Source organism: Podospora pseudopauciseta (genome assembly GCF_035222475.1).
Source record: "Podospora pseudopauciseta strain CBS 411.78 chromosome 7 map unlocalized CBS411.78m_7, whole genome shotgun sequence".
NCBI lineage: Eukaryota > Fungi > Ascomycota > Sordariomycetes > Sordariales > Podosporaceae > Podospora > Podospora pseudopauciseta.
Window position 1 is genome coordinate 368,789 of NW_026946667.1, and position 22,472 is coordinate 391,260.

Sequence of the window (22,472 nt, forward strand, 5' to 3'; positions counted from 1 at the left end):
TGAATACCGCTCAGCTCCATCATCAAGCCCCCGCCACCCCAATTAAACCACCCTCTTCCCCAAACGCCGATGCAAATCGTCAATGTGGGTAAAGCAGCCCAAGGGTATCATCTCGAAAAGGAAATAGAGGTTGAAGATGATGAAAAAACAAAGGCAAACCGCGAAATGTGAGGGGGAACATCGATCGACTGCTGAATTTGGGGCGTAAATCGGTTAGCTCAGTCAATTAAAAACGGCGAGGCGGCTGAATCTCCGGGTCGGACAGGCTGCTGCCGTCCTCTCGGCCCCGGTCCAATGTTGGGGGTTTTAGGCCCCTTCGAATCTCGTGGCCGTTTAGGCATCGATCCTGACGCCTTCTCCTTGTCCTTCTTCATCTTGTCCTTCTTCACCTTGGTGACTGGACTTTCGTCCTTCACCTTCGACGACGGTCGCGGCTTTTGCTGTGCTACTGTTGCTGCTTGCTGCAGTTAATGATTTGCGTGTCAGCTGATGTTGCTTGATGATCTTGAGAAGAAAATGAAACTTGTTGAAATTGGGTGGTGTCGGGCCATACGTTATTGCGGACGACTTGGGAGCCCCAGACTTCGCGCTTGAAGTCGTCCTCGGCCAAGCCATTGAGCCGGGTAACCATAGTTTGCAAGTCCCGCCGCTCCCGAGTGGCCAGCTGGTCAGGTTGAATGTAGCCCGAAAGCATGGCTTCTGCAAAACGTGCATGTAACCTGCAGCACTTTTGTAGGTATTGCCACTTGTCTCTAGCAGGGAAGGTCTTATAGCTGAACCCTTTCTCCTGCAGTGCTTGTTCAACGCCTTGCATAACGGCATCTGGCGTAAAAACAACCTCTTTCCCTTCCTCACAAAGCGCTTGATAGATCCGTCGTAGGTCTGGAAGGTCGGGCCTCGCTGAATCAGTGACTGACGCCGAAGCCCCCGGGAGGGGGATGATCAACGATGGGGTGGTTGACTGAGGTTGTTGACTCCCAGAGACATGAGCATGTGACAGAGCCTTCTGAGACATGGGAGACGGCGCTTTATTAGGAGGCGCCAGAGCAGAAGCAGCTGGTTTTTGAGCCGGAGTAGGAGGAGTGTTACGAGGAGCTGGATGAGGAGGAGCCGGATTAGAAGCAGCTAAGGTTTCGACTGGCTGAGTGCCAAACGGACCGGCGACTAAACTCGGGTTGACCTGTGGTGTGGCTGAGGGCGTCGCATGCGACGATAGGGCATGTTCGTCAGCTGGGTACTTGGCAAACGACCCCGATCCAAGGACAGGCTGTAGATCCGAGTTTGGAAGTGTAAAGCTGGGTGCCGGAGCTGCTCCAAGCACAGGTCTAACAGGAGCAGACCCTTGTGTGTTGGGGCGGCCGAGCTGCCGGTACTGTTGGAGATACTGTCGGGGAATCGGTATTGGCGTCGTACTGGAAGGCACCATCTGACCAAAGTTGTCCCTCAATCGTGGCAAGACTGAGTTGTGGGCAAGATTGGCTTGAGCAGTTCTAATGCCTTTGTTGATCATCCACATTGTGTTTGACTGGACAGCGGGCTGGGGCTGCCACCCATATCGCTCTCTGTCGAGCCGGAGTTTCTCAGCCTCATACGCCTCTGGGTCTGTGAGCCTCAGGAGGGCAAGGGCAACCTCCTTCTTCGCTTCCTCCTGGTCCTCTGGAGGAAGTTCATATGTCTCTTCCTTCTCAAATGTCTCCGTAGATGTAACCTTGCGGACTAGGGGTCCCACCTCAGCGCTGTTCAGGAGAGCGTCAAGAACGGTATCCTGGCCATAGGCATCTTGAAGGTCCTCCTGGTCCACTGTCTGCGGCAGTACAAAGTACTCCTTAAGGCGAGTAGCGTAAGGGGCCGGGTTCTTCTTATCGATGACCCGGGAGGCGAGCTGCGTCTTGAAGATGGCGCTCTTGTGGATTGTTGCCTCGAAGGTGCCTCCTATCATCAACCAATAGACATACACCGGCTTGGTCTGACCTAGTCGGTATGCCCGGCTAATAGCCTGCTGTTCATCGGTTGGCGAATACTTGAAGTCCAGGATGATCACTCTGTTGGCCCCATAAATGTTGAGCCCAACACCACCAGCTTTTGTGGAAATCAGATACACGTCGGCCGAATCGTTGCTGTTGAACTTCTTGATCGATGCTTGACGCGTATTGATTGGGGTATGGCCATCAAGGCGCTGGTATCCGATCTGCCTCCGCTTGAAGATGCTCTCAAGAAAGTCCAGCGCCGGGATACTTTGAGTGAAGATGAGTGCCTTGTCGCCCAGCTTGCGAAATTCCCCCAAGAGAAACATGAGTGCGACGATCTTGTACGAGTGAGCGTCGTTATCAATGTCTCGGCAAGTCGTCGGGGTCAAGAGTTCACTTAGGATATCCTGAGGCAAAATAAGCTCATCCTCGTCCTCGGATTTCCCGCTCTTCGCCTTTCCCTTGGCGTCCTTTTGCCTTTCGGCCACCGTCTTGAAGATCCTGGGGTGCGCCAGGACAGTACCAAGCTTGGCAACCATGCTCCAAACCTGTGCGGATGATTTGTCGCTACCCGTAATTGTCGGATTGTTGACACGCTCGATGTAGATTTCATAGAGTGTCCTCTGGAGCGGGGTCAAGGGCAGCATTATGATAAACTCCTTTTTCGTGGGAAGCTCGTCTCGGAGAACTTGAACATCCCTTCGATGAACCTTGGGGCTCATAGTCTCCTTCAAGATGACAAGCAGTTTCCTCGCTTGCCTCTTTGCCGAAGGGTTACTATCTGCATAAAGCCCTTCCTTGATTGGATTGCCGAACCTGGACCTGAACTCTTCAATGTCCGACAAGTAGCCCGGCGAAACCCAGTTGATCATGGCGTAATAATCCATGACGTTGTTGGTCAGTGGTGACCCCGTCATGGCGATGCGGCTCTTGGTGTGAAAGTGTGCGGCTGCTCGTGACCGCTTGGTGTTCTGATTCTTGATGAGATGGGTCTCATCCCCGACAACAATGTTTGGTTTTTCTTGCAGAAGCTTCTCCAGCTCCTCATCCTCAACGAGGTTGCCAAAGAGACTATATCCGACGATGAGAACCCCACCGCCTGAGGCCCATTTCTTGACGACTTCTACGCGAACGTATGCCGTCAATGATGCGTCCACTTTGTATACTGGTCCCAGTGAGCCTTCCGGTGCCCACATGTTCACCTCATCAACCCAGTTATCCACGAGCCCCGATGGACAGAGAATCAATGTCCTGGATCGCCGTAGTTTCTCCGGAATCTGTTCGACAACCGCGGGGTCATCGGACGCTGCTGCTTCGGCAATGACCACTAACAAAGTGATGACCTGCATTGTTTTGCCCAGACCCATGGTATGCGCAAGGAGGCAGCCCTGGCCACTCACCACAACCTGGTTCCACATGAAGCGCACACCATCAATTTGATGGTCTTTGATCCTGCTGCCGGTGTAAGCGTTGATAAAGATCAAAGGCTCGTCGTCTTTCTTTGTTTCGTTGACGATGAGTCGGGCCATGGTACTAGGCACGATGCCATTGGTAGCAATTTCTTCGTGTAACCGGCGCCGGCGGCGGCCAAACTCTACGAGCTGCTGCTGAGTAGTGACCCGTAGATTTTTGGCCTCTTGGTTAACTTTCTGTTTCCGTTTCCGTTTCTTCTTAGATAGCGGCACTTCTTCGTCGGATAACACTGCCTCAACTTCGTCGGCAAGGGTGAGCGTGGCGTCAGCCGGGTCTTGAGGCACCCCTCCTTCGGATGGGTCTTGGGAAACCAATTCCTCGACTGGCTTCTCAGAGGCCGCCACTTGAGAAGGTTCACTTTTGATGGGCGTTTTGACTGCCGGAGACTTTGTGGGCGTGGTGGGCGCCAAAGACCTTGTGTGGCCAAAATGTGGCTTTTGGGTCCTGAACAACACAAGCAACTTTTTCAAATGGTTGTAGAAGGTCTGAAATTTTACACCTGCGCTTTGCTCAAGCTGCCTCAGGGTAATTTTTCGAATCGTTGTCCGGGCCAGCCTCTTTGCGGAGCACTCAAGAAACGCGTCGAACAGTTGACAGAGTAGGAGTTCAGTTGTGCCAACCCTAGCAACTGTGCCATTGGTATCGATCGCTGGCTTCAAGTGCTCTTCCCAAATCTCCTTGTGTCCGAAAGGGCCGACCACCTTAAGGAGCCTCTCCCTTTTCTGTTCAGTCCATTGACAAAGGATGGCTGCGAGAAGACGTTCAGCATCATTGGCCTTAGCCCAATAATCGGCGCCCATTTCGCCCATTTTTTCGAGGCTCAGTCGATCGGTGAATTCCGGGATCCCATCAGTAGGTGAGATCAAGGGTGAATCCTCAATTAGGATAACCTCTCGGGACGAAGCAAGCCGACGAGGTGTTGAGGGTGCAAGGGCCAGCTTGGTCTTGATTTTTCCCGGTGAAGAATCTTGCATATCGGTGTCGGGCTCTTGTAGAGAGTCGGATATAGGCTCAACTTCCATCAAGTCGTTTGAAATCATGACCTTGTCGTCGCTATCGTCCAAGAAGTCATCTGTCTCGGAGTCGCTGCTGGCCAGATCCTCTTCATCTTCCGCTAACTCTTGTTGTTTCTTGGGCCGAGGCATTGGCCGAGGCAAAGCGGCAGGCTTGGGTGGGCGTCTCGGGCTCTCAAGCACTCCAAGCAGCCAACACTGGTAGCATTTCTCGAAGACGCTCTGCTCCAAGTAGTCCGACGCCATCTTACGAAGCATCTCGTCAGACTTCCACTTCTCCGTCAAGATTTGCTTTCTGAACTTCGGGATGCGTTTCGCAGCCTCATCCTTGAGCTTTTTGATGGACTTGATGTAGGCTTCTCTATTTGGGTTCCGTCTTGCGCTCTCCCAAATGTTGTGCGCTCTGCGGTCCTGTTTGGGCTGTTGTTCAGCAACCCAACGCGCCTCGAGTTCCTCGATGACATCTGCAATGACAACCTGGGCTTTATCGTTGCTCAACACTGAAGCAGCTTCTTGCTGCCGTAGAACCTTCATCCTCTCTCGCTCTTCTTCTTCTTGCTGATATTCCTCCCATTCATCGGAATCCATGCTCTCCTCATCGTCAGACTGACCAAAGACTGGCAACGGAGATTCTTCTCTTTCGTCCTGCGGAACTTCAAGGGTCCTCTGTGGCCGGACGGAGAGGTAGTGACGTTTCATGGCTCCCCAAACCTGTCTTCGACGGCCCGGGGGGTGATCGTGATAACCATGAGCAAAGTCCCCATTGTCATCCACTTCATCTGAAGGATTCAGGCTGAGTATCTCGGCCGGGGTCAAGGATCCAGGATCGAGCCAGCATGGGGGGGCTTGATACCCAAAGATGGTTGTGAGCCTCGTGAAGGCATCTCCCTCTGTAGGAGCAAGCACAGGTCTGGCATGCATGGGCTCTGATGATATCAGTGTAGGCGCTACTCTCCTCTTTTTCCGAGGGGGTTCTTCTGGGGCGATAGGTTGCTGTTCGACTACTGCTGGGCTTCCGTTGTCCGAAACACTATTAATGTCCATGGGTTCCGACCCTGCGATGCTGTTGTCCTCTGGGTTTTCGTTGATGTCTCCCAGACCTCCAACCCGCGGGTCCACAGCAGGTGATAGCGCTGGAGACAAAACACCACTTGGTCCTGATGCCCCAAGTTGAAAGGCAATCGCAGCCTGCATTGCGCGATCCATATCCAGACGGGGCTTGGCATCTGGAGATCCTCTGGCTGGAGGCTCAAAGCTACTGGGCGGATGAGGCTCTCGCTTGATGTAGATACTGCCATGGTCGTCCCCGTCATCTTGCTGACGTATGTAATCGCGATACCCAGCACTTGATTCCTTTAGTTCATTGATGATATGCTGCAAGAATTGTTGATGGGGCAATATCTTGATGCCCAATTCTGCAAACATGTTGTGAATGCCAAACTCTTCAGGGTAAGTTAGGAAAGATGCGCCATCAACCCCGCCCTCTCTGAGCTTCGCTTCAAGGGCGGCAAGGTCCAGAGGCCGCTTGGGGGCCCTTGCCCTCCATTGGCGAGTCGAATGGCACAGTTCTTGTATGAGTCGCTCCTCGTCCCACAAAAAGGGATCGTGTACGTCTTCCCCTTCCATGTTCACAACTGACCTATCTGCTGCTCTATGGTAGACTTTGCATCTGTTCATGTGGCTTAGTGGCTTGATAGCTTGAATCAGAGAGAGTATAAATGGAGGTGCCTGTCACAAACAGGCCCAACAAAAGCTCTAGAGATGATACTCAAAGACAAGGGACCAATGGAGTTTACTCACAAGCATACTATTAATGATTGCTATGAACACCGCTCATAACCAGATCAAACGCCGTAACGATGCGAGCAAAGAAAGATGAATCGGGGACGCTGAAATCAGAGAAAAAAGGTTCGACTTGCTTTCAAGCCACAATAATCGATGGGAGACTATGGCTCTTTGGGTGGGGGCAGGTTGGCGGTGATGCGATGATGATGGTAATAAATATGCGACTCTGTCAATCAAACGAAGGACCATGAGGTGTCGTGAGTCAAGTGATTTGTCGACTTGCTTCTCAGGTTCCTCACAACAGGATCTCAGAATCAATGTCGAGATGACGATAATCGCCGATAGGCAGTCGCGTGGTGGAGGTAGGTCGACAAGTGGAACGTGAATGTAGGGTTTGTAGTGGTCGAGAAGTGGTGACGGGTGGTCACGTTGATTGAATTAACCCTGGAATATGGTGTTAGCATTCTAATTCATAATTAGGTTCGTGATTGCCTGCTTTGTGCGATAAGGTCTGTGCTCCGGCTCTGGATAAACAATAGCAAGTATTTTTCAGGCAGGCAAATGCTCTCGAAGAGAGAGGAAATAATAATATTGTGAATATAAGTGGGTGCAAAGATCAATCACTGAAGTGAATAAATGGCTTCCAGTGTAAAGAACGACTCATGGGAGGCTTAAGATAGGTGTTAATCTAACATGCAGGGTGACTGTCTGGCAGCATGAGTCGCGAATAAGCTTCGATAAGGGTAGCATGTGAACATCAACTAACCCCGCCATGGTTGATGAGGTGATGGTGGAAGGCGAGACCCTTGGTAAGGGCAGCAGCTGGGTGTAAAAGCTCGGGCGAGGTTTTCAACTGGCAGGAGCACTCTACGGCTTCTCTTGGGTAAAGAGTTTTTGTAGTGTACATTTGCCGTGTTGAACTCCAAATGGCCGAGTTGCTCATGGGACGGCTCCGCAACCTCATGGGGACCCACACTCTCTCTTTTCTGGGGAACGCTGTTTGAGCAACCGCCGAACTTCGGGCGGCAACTCCGTCCAGCAACGGCTTAAAACAGATACTTGGTATATGTCTGTTGGTAGATTGTGGAATACGCATGACTGTTTTCATCTCGTACTTTATCCTAGTCCAAGAACGAGTGATTTCTCCAATTTTCAGACGACCTGTCGATTGCAATATTTTGCTTTGTAAGCGCTTCAAAACTGCCCCTTTCTCCTGCTCACGCCAATGTTACCATCGAGCACTTCTCAGTCCGCCACTGACAAAGTTCTTGGCCAAGCTAACACCAAGCATAGAAAGGAATTCCACCATGACTTCAAACGCCCCCTATCCCCCAGCTCTAGATGCAGGTCTGGAGACAGAAAGACTGTCTCAAACTATCAAGGATTGGTCAATCGCCAATGGGCTTGCCGTCCGTCCTCCTCCTGCATTGGTAGGCCAGAATCAAGACCCTAAGGGAATTCTGGCTATCAATGCCCCTGTCACGCTTTTCCCAAGTCCATTCCCAAAAAGCTGCTTCGAGGAGGCAAAGGCAATCCAGACGAACTACAATGAGTTGTATGCTCGAATCAGTCAGGATGAGGAGTTTTTGGGCCGTCTTGTTCAAGAGTAAGGTGCCAACACAACTGCTGAGATATCAATCTTAATACTGACCATGTTAGGGTTGCCGGTGGTGATGATTTTATTGCCAAGCTCTGGGAGATTCATCTCAAAGTAAAAGAGGAAGGCTATGTTCAGGTAGGTCACTGTCTGGCTGGTGTAATGACCCTTGCTAAAAACCGTGTGTTAGAACCTCTCTCTTGGTCTTTTCCGGTCAGACTACATGGTTCACCAAGACGGTGACCACCTCCAAATTAAACAGGTTGAGTTCAACACGATAGCCTCTTCCTTTGGAGGGCTCTCTGCTCAAACCTCGCTGCTCCATCAGTACCTATCCCCTTGCCACCTCAAGCACTCACTCATATGATACTAACACCCGCTCCAGACACCTATCAAAAACAGAATACCCCCTCCTAACCACCCCCATTCCCCCCAACACCCTCAACCTCCCCCCCAACACCTCCGCCCACTCTCTCGCCGCCGGCCTCCGCGCCGCCTACGAAGCCTACGGGCCCTCAATCCTCAACCACCCAACCTGCATCCTTTTCATCGTCCAAGACGGCGAACGCAACATCTTCGACCAACGCCACCTAGAATACTCCCTCCAACAATCCTCCATCCCCGTCTTCCGCCTCCCCTTCTCCCAACTCCTAACCCACACCACCCTCTCCCCCACCCCCCTCCGCCAACTCCTCTACCACCTCCCCCACAACCCCTCCCAAATCTTCGAAGTAGCCGTCACCTACCTCCGTGCAGGCTACGGACCAAACGACTACCCCACCCCCTCATCCTGGCTCGCCCGCCGCAGAATCGAAACCTCCAACACGATTCCCTGTCCCACAATCCTAACCCAGCTAGCCGGCATGAAAAAGGTACAGCAAGTCCTCGCCACCCCTCCCGGCCCTTCCACCCTCGCCAAATTCATCCCCGACGAAGAAAAATCTTCCGCGTTGTGGCGGACCTTCACAAACATCTACCCCCTGGACAGCTCCTCCCCCGCAGGGAGGGAAGCCCGGCGCCTGGCCACCGACCCGAAAGAGTGTCTAAAGTACGTCATGAAGCCCCAGAGGGAAGGCGGCGGAAACAACTTTTACAAGGGCGCCATCCCGGAGCAGCTGAAGAAGGTGCCCGAGGAGCACTGGAATAGTTTTATTCTGATGGAGCTCATCACGCCGCCCGCGGTGCAGAATACCATCCTGAGACAGGGGAAGCTGGAGCAGGGGGGCGTGATTTGCGAGTTGGGGGTGTACGGGACTTGTTTGTGGGATCACAAGACCGGCCAAGTCAAACACAACGAAGAGGCGGGTTACCTACTAAGGACAAAGGGGGATCAGAGCGAGGAGGGGGGTGTGGCGGCTGGGTTTGGGTGCATGGATTCTGTTGCTTTGGTGTAGACCTTCGAGTGTGAATAGCAGCCTCCAAGGACATAAAGATGCAATATAGTTGTATTCAACGTAGAGACAGGACTAAACAATGTTCATTCCACCTACTTCCCTTCACCCATCACTGCCTGTGTACCTAATTATATTCTTATACTTCAGCTTTTCCGGACCCTTTCACCAAACTAGCACCCCAACCAAGCAATAACAATATCCCAATCTTTCAAACGCACCCCCTCCCACCCTCATATCCCAGCCCACTCCCAACCGCACTCATCCCCACCGACCAACTACTCCCAATACTCGGCCCGTTCCCTCCTGGCCCCCCTCCGTCCCAGCTCCCCCCTCCCTAGTCAAATCAGTACTAATCACCAAATCATCCTTCCCCCTCAAATGCAACACAATCGTCAACCCTTGAATCCCAACATCATCATCCTCATCCCCCGCCACCATCACCGTCCCCGTCCCCGCAGGACCTGTTGCAGTCCCCCCAACACTACTCCTCTCTCGCCGGCCTCCTCCACCAAGCCGGTTACTCCCATCAATCGTAGCCTCACTCGTCGCCTTTGAAGCAGCCCTAGCCCCAGCCCCAGCCCCAGCAGCCATACTCATATTCACAGAAGACGGCACCTTCCAAAACCCAGACGACTCATGAGAATGATGCTGTTGTTGACCACCAGACTGCTGCTTCTGCTGTCCAGGAGGAAAAGGATAACTCCTCAGCTGTTGTTCTTGTTGTTTCTGTCCCTCACCCCGTCTCCCAAGCCCCCCAGGCGACACCTGCGAGTTTGATCCCCGCCGTGCATCTCCATCACCACCAGGTCTCACCACAGTAACAGTAGCAGTGGAATCCGTCGTACCCCTCCCCTCCTTCTTCTTTCCCCCCAGTGACTGCTGACCCAACTGCGGACTACTCTTCGTCTTGCTCGAATCCAACCCCACCTTTTTCAATCTCCCAGCAATACTCCCCGGTTGAGCGGCCACCGAAGCAGCAGAAGCAGCAGAAGAAGAGGAAAAGGGGCCAGTGCCCTTGAGCCAGGCAGGCGGGCTAGTCACTCTAGCACGAGGAATAGACTTGCCACTACTCTTACGACCTCCCCCAGTCTCCATCCCACTATTGTCCTGAGCAGAACCACCACTGTCCACATCGACCTGAAGAACCTGCTGCAATGCCCCGGACTTATTTGTCTGAGCAAGAACCTTGACCCGTCTCAAAACAGGAGGCGTAGTCCTCTCCTTTTCCCGTCTCGCCTGGTGCTGCAAGACGTGAGCTCTATCATTGGACGCCTGAAATGTCGAAGGCGTAGTAGGATCTGGCTCCCGCTCCGGGCGGTGAACATGAGGTCCATCCTTAGCCTGCAGAGCAGCAGTCCTTTCCTCCTCCCTCTCTTCAGCGGCAGCAAGCATACGTGCACTATTGCTTGGAACTCCAGGTGAGGGGGGCGGGACAACCGACGAGCCCCTTGACGAGCTAGCATAACTGTGTGACAGTCTCTCAGGGTGGGGCTCCCTCTGGCTCTGTTGAATCCGGGGATGTTCGGCGGCGTCAGACGGAGCAACAGGTACACAACGCTTGCGGTCAACAACAGTGGTAAGATCATACTTGGGCAGCTTCGAGACAGGAGGCATGGCAACGACAGGAATAGTTGTGCTGCTGACTTGGGGATCCGAAACCTTTCTGGCAATCTGGTCAGCAATGACGAACGGATTCGTCTTCTGTCATTGCTGTCAGCATATCCCTAACCAAAAGCAAAGAAACAAACCTACCACGGGCCGCCTCTTCTCAACAGCAATGATCTCCCCATTCGACTTCCTGACAACCTCCACCAGCCCCCCTCCCTCCCCATCAGGCGTCGTAGCAGCAGCAGGTGAAGGCAATCCAGTAGCAACAGCCACACTCACCCTTTCAACCTCATCCCCTACCCCCCCCTGTCCATGCTTCTCACCACCACCATCCCCATTCACACTTCCCATCTCCTGTTTATTCTGGGGAGAAGGTTCCTTCCTGCACCTCCCACACAAAGGATGCCCACAAGAAGGACAATACAACTGCGGCCTAACTCTGTCTCCACAAACATGACAAACCGTCACCGCCGGCTCCCTTGGTCTTCCCCTCATATCCTTTTGGTCTCCATCTCCTCCTCCTCTTCCTCCCATATTCTCCATCTCTCGATCAAGGTACAGACCGGCATCATGACTGTCAGCCTCATCCTCAGACAACTAGCCCGACGGTCTGGAAATATTGTACTGCTCAAACAGCTCCATGGCAGCGATCCTCCGCCCGCTCTGGGATGTCCCACCGCTGACGAAGCTTGCCAGCGAAGGCTCCGAGATCTCGCGAGGGCGTGGCATCTTTTCTTTAACCTCAGGCACCGAGGGAAGAGGAGGTTGTTCTTGTTGTTGTTTTTGGTGCGAGCTTGAAGCAGGGCGGACAGTAACCCTGATAGAAAGGGTACAAGAACTATGGTTACCCGGCCGGTCGAAGCAGGCTTCCGATGCGCCTTGTTGCTGTGTATCCCAGTAGAGCGTCAGTAAAAAAAACACAAAACCAACACGCTGGAAAAAAGAGGTCAACAAACAAGTTCACCCTGCCTATCTCTCGTACTCAGCAAACGATCCGACCTCGATACGCCTCGCTCAAGCAATGGCTGAGATGTCTGCGTCTTTGTCGTGCCTTCAGGAACAGCAGGGGACAGTTGTTGATGTTCTCGCTGAATCGGCACTAGTCGGTCTCCCGTCTTCCCTAACCTGGGGCTCGAGCGGCTGTTGGCAGGCGAGGGCGTGGCAATGCGAGAAAATGATGGAAAATAAAGCATCACAGTATTCGTCAGCCAGTAACATAAACACACTAAAGTATGCTGGCGTCGAAATGGATGCCTTGTAGCGGTAACCAGCTGGTGTGCCCGGATTCCGTTAAGAATGAAACGATGTTGTGGTTTTAGGATATACGGAAGGATGTTTGCAAGAGAAGATTCAGAGAGCAGGTCCACCTCCGGATTTTTGGGAAGCCAAACTACCACTCCGCGCTCTGACATAACGGGTAAGAAAGACCCAGACAAATGGGCCGGCATAGCACTACCCCTACTCAACAGATAATAAGCAATGGCAACCGCGATCAACTCAGCAACTACCTAGCACATGCAACCTCGGGCCGCCTCTAACCTCAAGACGATAACAGTCCGGCTCATGAAGCATCTCTTGGACTAGACAGGAATCTTTTGGATGACGTATTCTACAGGGAGGGTTTATTGGTGGGGTTGTACATCTACTTGAGGTGGGCCTGGAGAGTCTCGAGGACCTAAAACAGCAGTTAGTTAGCACCTTGTAAACCAGAATCACCTAGAATCAAACCAACCTCAAGCTCAATCTTGGCCTCGGCAATCTCCTGCTCGCTGCCGCTGCCGCTGGCAACCTTTTGCGCCTCAGCAATCTGGCTGCGGACAGCCTCGGCGCTGAAGTCCTCAAGGGGGAAGCCCTCGACGGCGTTGATGCTCAGGACGGAGTTGGGCTGAACCACGGCAAAACCACCGGAAACTAGAATCGTTCTCTTGTGTGAGCTTCCAGTCCTTTTTTTCTGCCCTTTTCTATCCGACTCCAATGTTTCGAGGTGATGGGCGGTACGTACGGAAGAACTGCTTGTTGCCGCTCTCCTCAATGATCTCGACGACACCGGGCTTCAGCTGCTCGATCGAAGGAACGTGGTTGGCGAGGACACCCATCTCACCCGACTCGGCGGGGATGTTGACCTGGACGACATCCTGGGACTTGTAGACAGCCTGTTATGTGGCATAAACATCAGCGGCCTCGCTTGAAAACATGTTGATATCCCTCCAATCGACCAAGAAACATCCGGGGTGCTGTCCGTCGTCATCGTACCTGGTGGGGAAGCGACAAGCTAAGCTTGATCTGTAGGAATAAGTTAGATAATGTTAAAGCGCGCGGTTCCTGGAGGGGCAGTAGAGACATACCTTGTCGCTGACGGCCTCGGCGTAGCCTCTGCGCTGGACGGGGGCGCGGAGAAGAGCCGGGCGAGCCCGGATGGCGGCGCGGGCAATGCGAAGGGAGTTCATGGTGATGGCGGCGGTCTCAATGGGTCAAGTCCTTCTCGATATGTCGTCGGCTCTCCAGCTTTGCCCAAAATCCGGCGATTGACTGGAACCAATGGAACCGGGATTGTCCGGTTCGGCTACGCGGAAACGTTTTTGCGGAGCTTGAGGTGGGAGGTGGACAGGAGAGCGCTTGCTGAGCTCAGCCAAGCTTGCACAAGTTCAGATGATTGCATAAATTACGGGTAGATGCATATCCACTTCAAGGTTGATGGAACTGTCCATCGTGGTGCATCATCAACACCTTTATGACCAGAAACCTCACTTAACTGACATGCTGAAGTGCCAAAGTGCTGGCCAGGCAAGAACCGCATATTCTAGCCCTTTTTTGCCAGTATATCCCTCAGCGCACAACATGAAGCCCTAAAAACCTTCCTTGGACGTTGTGCAACAACCAACTTGCCTTCTAGTCTCAGTGGCTGATGAGCAGAGCAAATTGTCCGGCCACGCCGCAGAAGATTCACTCAACCAACCGTTGTATTCCCCCAACCGATCTCCAAAAATCACAAGCTGGCGGTTGCTGTCAACAAGAGAGAGCTCGCTGTCAGTTCCCCCGAAGCCGCGATTTAGCACCATCTCCACCCGTAGCTCATGCCCCGACTGACCTTCTCAACATCATCCGATGGATGTGATGCCTTCATGCTGCCGCTGTGATGCACCGAGCTTTCTACGTTTTAAATCCCTCAAAACCATCCGCTAAAAAACCGGGTACCCGCGTCTTACTGTCTAGCTGTCAAGAACCATAACCTGGAAGGCGTATCCATGCTAATAAGTACCCGGACCCGGTTTCCGCTTGGAGGTTGGGAAAGGGTTCATCCTGTGAACGGCAGTTTGCATCATCGGTCAAGGATGGGAGAGCAACGTGATCCCAGAGGGAGGTTTAGGGCTTGACGTAGATAGTTTTGATGTGGTTTCATGTCGTGAGTGAGATGCAAGCACATGATGGAAACTGGACGGGGGCAAAATTGGCCTAATAAAATACCAGGTCAAGATAACGTACAGATACAGATGGGATTTCGGAGGTTTACCAATACCGGGGAAATGCCATGCTTGGGTTAGAAGATGTGGGATGTTTGACCTGAAGATGGAATGGGGACCACACCAACCAACATGTCAACTGCTCAATTCCGAGGTAAGAAGAGACGTCTCAGAAATGGTCCCCCACCACAGGCCCTTCGGGTACTCCCACCTTTTGTGTTTCTGTTCATCCGATGTGATCTGCGGAAGAATCCGAGTTGTTGTTAAGGTATACTGTGCTTCCCCGGAAGCGGCAGGTCAGAAGTAAGTAGTTCCCCTAACCCATCAGCAGCAAGCATACATACCAACCTATCCACGTGGTTTGTCTCCCTCCCCCCCTGTGTCACGCAAAGGTGGTTACAAAGTGTGGTCTGTTCTTTGGGTTGCATGTGTGACACCCAAGAAAACGCCTGTCTTTTTTGCGGCCCAACTTTGGGCTTGAACTTTCCGTTTTCTTGAAGGTTCGATGTTGTGTGATGTGTGACCCAGCGACCCCACCTGGTGATGAATGAGTAGTGAAGTAGAGTCAATCGCATGACCACTCTTTGGTTGGTCATTTTCTTTGTAGCCCAGGCTTGGTTCCTGAACCCCAAAACCAACTAGACAATAAGGAGACAAAAGAACTGCCCCTTTTAGGTAGTTTTCTTTGATGTTTTGGCTGGCTGCCACATGGAGAACATGGGAGATCGGAAAAGGGCCATAGCGATACCGGCCGTGAAATGGCCCCGAGCTTGAGGCTATGGTTTTTAACTTTTTATTATTGTTCGGGCTTCGCCGAAGAAACTAAACGGCCTGTAGCCAGTAGTCTTTTGTTTATTTGGTCGATACGTCACTTTATGGGGTTCTTTTTGGTCCGTAGGGAGCTCCCGTCTGCATGAGCCGTTTACGATTGCGATGCCGTGTAAGCCGGATGGCATCGTACGTCTTTCCTGTGCTTGGATAACAAATTCCACCACTCTTAGAAATGTGTCGTCGTCGTCGTCTTCTGTGTGGCTTTTGGGCGATCCCAATGAGGGGCACCGTTTTGAGGTTGGAATTACGGGCCACAAGCAACAACAACAAAAACCTATGGGCCCGGTGACATTGCGCCTTAACAGCTTTAGCGGCACAGGTATCAGGTTTCAAAGCAGAGACATATCGACGTAGGTTCCCTTCGGGTTGCCGTTTGTAGTCGTGTCATCGTCTGAATGAAAGATTACCCCACGCTATCTGATGGTCGTAGCATTGCGGGGTAGTTGAGGGTGGTTGTTTCTGTGTCTTCGGGCCGGGTGAAGTTGCTTGCCTGCCCCGGACTACAAGCCTCTGAGATTTGGAGATTGGGTTCCTTTCGCTTCTGGCGCGTGCAAATGCGCAATCAATCTCTGGCCGCTCGCGCTATCGTGTCGTCGGCGAACTGGAGGCAGTGAGGCTGGGTTCGTTGATCACGGTATCGCCTTGGTCCAATGATCCAGCGCCCTCTTGTGCATCTTGGCGGGGTAAGGAGATGTGTTGTGAGCTGCAGGTATTCAGCATCAACGGTTACCTACCATTCCATTTACGTTCAAGCGCGCGGGTTAGACTATTACAAATGTCGCTGAATGGTGCTCTGAGTTGCATCTGCTTCATCACGGGTGTCAGACTGAGGGAGCATTCCAAGTTCTATCACTGCTAGTCAGCTTCACTTTGAGCTGCCTGAGCAATAAGGAAGCGTGGGTTAGCGACGGAGTGAGCCAGCAGACTCGGCGCTGGCGAATCCTCAATTCCAATAGAGGCACGCAAAAATAGGAGGATAGAGATTGGAGGAACAAGTCAAGCGAGTAAACCCCCACGACAAATGGTAGCCCGAGCCGTTCGGCCTCCCACTCTTGGAGTTGCATCCAAGGTGGACATGGCGCCATTTCCCCAGACTTCATCGTCACGTTTTGATGGATGGACATGCTGTTTACCGACCGTGTCGACGTGGGAGAGGTCCCGGCCTATTGTTCTCAAGAGTCTACTCGGTGTACCAGTTGATCAGGCTTCGGTGGTGGATGGATGTGCATGTCAGGAAATTCGATATCTGACTGGAAAGGTTGTGTTGCTGAGTGATACGATTACTCGTTGCCGGAGTACACAGTATGGCACAGCGTGAAATTACAGGAAAAGCTCATGTTTTGCCGTCTGGTGCCAATTCTACTTAGCTTTGACCCGCTGTTTCGGCACCCGCAACTACCTTCCAGAGGGACCCTAAGCTCGGGCTACTAAAGTACCTGCCAAAGTCTTTTTGGCGGGAATAAATTTACTCTAAAACTAAAGTACAAAGTAAAAGATTATAAATTAAACTAATTAAAAGACTTTATATTTACTAATAGAAAATACAAAAAGTGATGATAAAATAAAATGCAAAGTCATGATTAATTCTTAGAAAAAGAAGACCTAGTGTTGTAGGTGTGCTGAAATGGTAAGAAAACACACAAACCAACTACAACACTACAAATATACCCTCAACAAGTCACTGAATGAATACATTTACGTGACAGTGGCTTGCTTGTAGGCTGCACTTCACGCAGGACAAAAAAAAGACACTATAGGCTTGCAGGCTACATAATAAGCACCGGATTGGCTTGATCAGAGGGCCAGAATTGCCTGCACGCATGCAAGGCAGAAAATACGGAAAAATAAAAATCTATAATCTGGCTAAATAGAATCTCAGAAACAGACTGCTTATATACATGACCCTTGAATCTTCGAGTCCTCCAACAGCCCTATTTTCTCACCCTCTAATCAGAAAGACTCTAAGCCTGTAGCCGCCTCCCAAACCAGTACTAAGTAGATTCTCAGCGGTGCTAGGCAGATATACTGTGACTGTCTTTGCTATATCTACTAGTTCTTCCAGAACTAAATGCCTTATAGTATTATAGCAGTAACCTACTGTGAAATAAAGCTTACAGAGACTCGTTTTTAATAATTATTCTTTAACTTAACTTTAATAAAGCCTTAGCTAACCTATTAATCTTATTATCTCTTGATTTTTAGCTAGAGCTTTACAGAATATCTATAGGCTCATAAATATTAATAAATAATATCAATATTACTTTTTCTAATGCATACTTAAAAATATGATGGACTAATTTAATTGGCTTTTGCGATTAATAATAAAAAGCAGTAATAAATTTATTTCTCCAACAGCTTTTCACTATAGCGCAGGTAAAAAAAGCCTTTCTATTTACTTTTGGCCCAAATGAAGCATCTAACCTAGCAAATCAGCTAGTCACAGTATTTGAAGCATTTATTACTTCAAAGATAGCATTAAGCATTTCGATGAAAAAAGCTTTGAGCAATAAACAGCTGCGACCTAAATATAAATTAAAACTAGAATACAGGTGTGTGAATAAAGTGTAAGTACTAGCGTAATAACTATAAATTAAAGGCTTATTGGGTAATAGTGCCAGGCGAGGCGTGGCCGACCGCTCAGAAAACGGCAGCCTCGACGGCAACACATAGATCACACTAGGACCCTCTTTTCCTCCAAGACAAGATTTTGTGCGATGCGAGCCCTCATGCGGGTCAGACTGGATGGAAGTGTTCTTGACGAGAAGGTTGCAGCCTGCATATTGCGAATTGCAGCTCAGCCCAAGTACTTTGCAGGAGAAGAACCAAACTCGGCCACTCTCTCCCACCGCTCGCAAAGTGCTGGATGTTTAGCCTATCAAGGTGTGAGGATCATTCCGGCTGGGCAACTCGCCACCTCCCAATCTGTCATCTGTCTTTTTGTTTGATACACGATAGGGTGTCAGACCCGAAAGGCGGTGGTGGTGAAGGCGGTATAGAGTCGGACTGATAGTAGAGGTGTGCTATCAAAAGGGCAATGGTGTCCGGTGACACAACATGTCTTCTTCTCTCAGTTAGAGACGGGCGATGTCGGACATTCGGGGATGCTCCTGACCTGCTAATCTTTGGATAAGGACGGCACTATGCGCATCAGGAGGCAATCCACAGCGAGGGTGCGAGGGTCCTTTGTCTGTCTGAACAGAGTCAAGCGCCATTGCTACGATGCTCCTCCCAAGTCGAAATTCCGCCAGCCGGGTCTTTCCCGCCACTGGACATTTTTGGAGAAGCAGGTGGAGTCAGCGTGGGTTGAAAGGAATCATCAACCACCACGCAAAAACCCTGGTCCAAAAGATCGATCGCCATGGGGTGGGGCCCGCAGCCAACGACGGAAGAGGAAGAAACGGGCGCACAGGGCAAAGCTGGCATTTCGAGAAATGGAAACGGCCGTTATTGTGAAATTGTGAAGTTGCCGCCGTTTTTCGGTTGGCCTTTGCCCAGCGCCACGGCCCGGGGCTCTGGTGATCAGCACAAGCACAAGCACAACTCTGGGCACAGGCTATGCTGCGCTGTGCCTTGTGGAAATGTGGGAAGAGAACGTGTGGTTCCACGCCGCCTTTTCCTTCGTCTCAACCAAACCAGAGTGACGGACGGCGTCACAAGCGGCGGCAGAGTCAGTCCGCCTCCGATGGCCAAAAGTAAAAAGTATAAAAGCTTTTCGGTCGCATTATTCATATTGGTCATGCTGTGAATAAAAGCGAAGAAAAAAGGGACCTGGCCGGCCCCGTTTTGTCTTGGTGTTACGTTTTTCATCATCCGTTTTTTTTTGTTGCCGTGGGCGGGCATTGCGGACAGAGTGACCTCAGCACTAACAGCCAACCAAAGGGGGACTCGGCCAACATCCCACTCTCGACCCGCTCTTCTCTCTCGTCGTCGCCATCTCATCAGCCAAGCGCAGCCAAGTGCCAAGGTGGTGGACCCGGCTCCTCGCTTTTGAGGGCAACCCTGCGTCGCCCCCCTCCCTCTCTCTTGTTCCCTGCATTTCGCGACGGCACGGCCCCATCGCTGGACACGACCATATCCCCTCCTTGAACCGCTCCGCCAGGTCTCAAAAACCTGATATTTTGCCGCATTCCCGCTCTGCTTTTGACATTTTGCGTGTTTTGTGTGACATTTTCACCCTCTCGCAACACTTCTCCCAAACCAAAAGGACAACGTCATCTGCACGTCGACTTACCACCGACGACCCTGCTTTTCGACCAGGCCTTCCAGAAGACTACCTCACCTTCCAGCATTTCATTCTTGGGTCGACGGCCGAACGACCTGCTTCTCTAACACCACCACCCCCAAACAACCCACCGGCCTTTCAAACTACCAACCTCAGATTTCGACGTGATGGCTCTGCTGTTATAGCAATACGGTCCCTAGGGACACCGCCTTGTACGCCACTTGCAAGCCATAAGGTAGAGGACTGCTCTCGTCGCAGACTTCAGACTCCGCCCACAGCGGACACTCACGATATCATTTCTCTATCAACAAACCAGCAACATCCACACACCCACACACACATATCTCGACCGCTGGACTCTTACTGCCCCTTCTTCCGCTCCCAGGACAACTCTGTTACCCTGCCGGTTGAGCCACCAGCTCGACGGCCACTTATACTCACATCCCGTTCTCGAAAATGGAACAACACCGATACACACCTCATGACTATGCGACATCAAATGTGTTGGCATGGACCACGACAAACTCCGCCAATGTGGAGCCATCAGTGGAAGAAGATGCGGGCGCTGATACGGACGAGCCACCGGATTGTCCGCCGCCAATGTCCCCCGTATCAAATCACTTCAAGCGAACTGCCATCCGCCGAGGCAGCGAGCAGCACGAATCCCTCCTGACCAAGGCTTTCCAAAGCCATTCAGATGAGGAATCTCACGAAGCGACGTCTCTTGCTAGAAGGCGGAGACGCTCCATCACCAGCAACTTCAGCATCGCCTCGACTGCTGAGCTGACCTGCGATACCGGGCTTACCACGCCTGCGCGCACCAGCTCACCCAGCCCTCGCTTCTCCAGCATCGGCTTCGTTCCCCTCATGGGCAAGACGCCCGTGCCGGTTGTGCGCGCTGAGCGGGATAGCGACGCCGCTGTACAGGCCTTGGCCAAGAAGAGATGCATCTCTTTTGCCTGCGCGGCGAAGCCCAAGACCGATGACAAGGTCTCGATGCCACCACCTCCCAAACCCACAGATAATGGGACGAAGTCGCAAGCGGCACCGAAGAAAACCACCATCAAGTTCGCCTGCCCCGCTGCGCCCCCCAAGACGGCGAGCACACAGACTCGCCCGATGACTCCTGTTCCCAGAGATGTTCGTGTTCAGAAGCCACGGACTCCCTCGACGGTTCGGGCACGGCCCTCGACACCCCGCAGAACTTCCAACAGCCCCATTGCCATTCAGAGCAAGAAGTGGATTGCTGCTAATGCCAATGACCTTGACAGCGAGAATGCTCACTTTCACGAGTTCGCCAGTGAAACTCCCCAAGAAGATGACTGGATCAGGCATGATGATGTCCACAAGCCCAAGCTGACCATCCAGGATACGCTTCAAAAGGAGATGGAGATCCGGAAGCTCGGCAAGGAAGCTGAAGAGGAGGCGGAGGCTGAGGAGGAAGAGCTCGATGAAGAAGTGGATGAGGACGAAGATGGCGAGGAAGATGAGGATGACGATGAGTCTCCGAATGGCGATGATGGGGACGACGATGATCTGGACGACGAGGCTGACGAGGAAGAGGTTGAAGAGGAAGAGGAAGACGACGTCCATGTTGGATACAACTGGGATGACGAGGCTTCTGACGGCTACAAAACCGACAACGAAATTGGTTTTGCCGAGTCCGACGATGAAGATGATGGGTTACTTCTCTGGACCACCCGCGTTGGTCACCATCAGACTCTGTCTGGGGCTGTTTTGTCGGCTGCTCGGAGACTGTCTGTCGGCGAGAGTTCTGATTCCTCTGCCGGTGAAGGCAAGTCGAGCCTTGTTCGCAAGAAGACAAAGCGCTCCAGATCCCGCCCCGCACCCTTCCGCCCTGCCACTCCTGAGCTTCCCGACAGCACCGATTTTGTCTGCGGTACTTTGGATGAGGACAGGCCGCTGGAGGATGCCTACATCTCTTGCGTGGAGGCGCGGAAGCGCGACAAGGTGCCAGTCATTCCTCAGGACATCGATCCCAGTTTCCCCACCTCGGACATCGAAGACGAACCCGAAGAGCCCTATGGCAAGGGTTTTGGAGAGAGCGACGAGCATGGCTGGCTTCACGGCGAGTTCGAGGACCTGCACCACGAGCGTGACCGTCGCGGACGCAAGAGCGGCAAGGGCCCATCTCCCAAGCGATTCCGCTCGCCCCCTCCCAAGCGCCGTCTTTCTCCCGCCCCTAAGATGCGCGGCCGTTCTCCCCTCAAGCCCACTGAGCGCGCTTCCCCTCGCAGGTTCAAGTCACCGGCCCCGATTTCCATGGCGTACAGGTCTTCTGCCTCGTCCTCACCTGGTCAGGACAGCGATCACGTTGCTTTCAAGGCACTTGCATTCCGCCCTGGTCTCGGCCTCCCCCACACCAAGTCCCTTCCCAAGGCACCGGGCATGTTTCTGAAGCAGAAGGCCCGCAAGGCCAAAGTTGCCGCCGAGGAGAAGGACTCGACCCATGTCCGCGGTGCCATTGACATCGTCAAGGGTCTCGAACAGAAGAGACAGCGCCGCAAGGAAAAGTACTACCAAAAGTACTGCAGCCGCGCGCGCAAGGAAAAGGCGAAGGAGAAGGCTCACCCGAAACGCACGATCCCCGGCGAGGGAGCAGAGCGTATGAGGGAGCTTGGTCTCACGATGGCAGGCAAGAATCCCGGTCATTATGTTCTTTCCATCTAAACGGAAGGCTATCTGATTTGCATCGCAAGAGCATACACTGGTGTTCATACACCACGGCATTCATCTGGGGCGGTCATCATGATTATTCACGAGCCTGGCGTACAAATTTCTTGTTTCTTTCTCACGACCACGGCGTTTTCACACATTGCCTTTTTTTTTTCGGTCTATTCCTCCTTAGTAATTATCTCGCCCGGGTCCAGGCTGGCTGGCTAGTTTTCAACAACGCCGGTGACGGTCGACCTGGTACAACTCTATGTACATAAAGGCACAACTTTTTTTGTAGTTGCAATGCATCTTCCCGTCTCTTCAGGGAATCAAGAATATACATTTTGAACCATTTTGGAGTTTTGCGATGAGTGACTGTTTGCTTGAGCAAATGGGTGCTCAGCCCAACCATGTGTGTACATGATGCAAGAAAAGGGGTTTGGTG

At 52.1% G+C, this 22,472-nt stretch overlaps 5 protein-coding genes across 5 annotated transcripts; 2 read left to right on the forward strand and 3 right to left on the reverse strand.

The window, feature by feature from the left end:
• Nucleotides 1-218: 218 nt before the first annotated feature.
• On the reverse strand, nucleotides 219-6,290 carry QC763_702190 (uncharacterized protein; the record flags this gene model as incomplete). The annotated part of the gene is made up of 3 exons (XM_062915235.1): nucleotides 219-461; nucleotides 554-6,096; nucleotides 6,284-6,290. 3 exons carry the CDS (start codon nucleotides 6,288-6,290, stop codon nucleotides 219-221), a joined length of 5,793 nt encoding a protein of 1,930 aa, XP_062761408.1.
• An 868-nt stretch (nucleotides 6,291-7,158) lies between these two features.
• On the forward strand, nucleotides 7,159-9,319 carry GSH2 (Glutathione synthetase). The gene is made up of 5 exons (XM_062915234.1): nucleotides 7,159-7,423; nucleotides 7,516-7,844; nucleotides 7,898-7,973; nucleotides 8,026-8,162; nucleotides 8,221-9,319. Exons 2-5 carry the CDS (start codon nucleotides 7,546-7,548, stop codon nucleotides 9,227-9,229), a joined length of 1,521 nt encoding a protein of 506 aa, XP_062761409.1. The 5' UTR covers nucleotides 7,159-7,423; nucleotides 7,516-7,545; the 3' UTR covers nucleotides 9,230-9,319.
• Nucleotides 9,320-9,487: 168 nt separating this feature from the next.
• On the reverse strand, nucleotides 9,488-11,380 carry QC763_702175 (uncharacterized protein; the record flags this gene model as incomplete). The annotated part of the gene is made up of 2 exons (XM_062915233.1): nucleotides 9,488-10,930; nucleotides 10,982-11,380. The coding sequence occupies 2 exons, from the start codon at nucleotides 11,378-11,380 to the stop codon at nucleotides 9,488-9,490; spliced, it is 1,842 nt and encodes a 613-aa protein (XP_062761410.1).
• A 1,099-nt stretch (nucleotides 11,381-12,479) lies between these two features.
• On the reverse strand, nucleotides 12,480-14,392 carry ATP16 (delta subunit of the central stalk of mitochondrial F1F0 ATP synthase, atp16; the record flags this gene model as incomplete). The annotated part of the gene is made up of 6 exons (XM_062915232.1): nucleotides 14,349-14,392; nucleotides 13,183-14,290; nucleotides 13,091-13,120; nucleotides 12,840-12,990; nucleotides 12,570-12,748; nucleotides 12,480-12,512 (listed from the first exon to the last, which is right to left on the reverse strand). The coding sequence occupies exons 2-6, from the start codon at nucleotides 13,282-13,284 to the stop codon at nucleotides 12,480-12,482; spliced, it is 495 nt and encodes a 164-aa protein (XP_062761411.1). The 5' UTR covers nucleotides 13,285-14,290; nucleotides 14,349-14,392.
• Nucleotides 14,393-19,807: 5,415 nt separating this feature from the next.
• Nucleotides 19,808-22,042, forward strand: QC763_702160 (uncharacterized protein; the record flags this gene model as incomplete). The annotated part of the gene is made up of 1 exon (XM_062915231.1): nucleotides 19,808-22,042. One exon carries the CDS (start codon nucleotides 19,808-19,810, stop codon nucleotides 22,040-22,042), a length of 2,235 nt encoding a protein of 744 aa, XP_062761412.1.
• Between the last annotated feature and the right edge of the window lie 430 nt (nucleotides 22,043-22,472).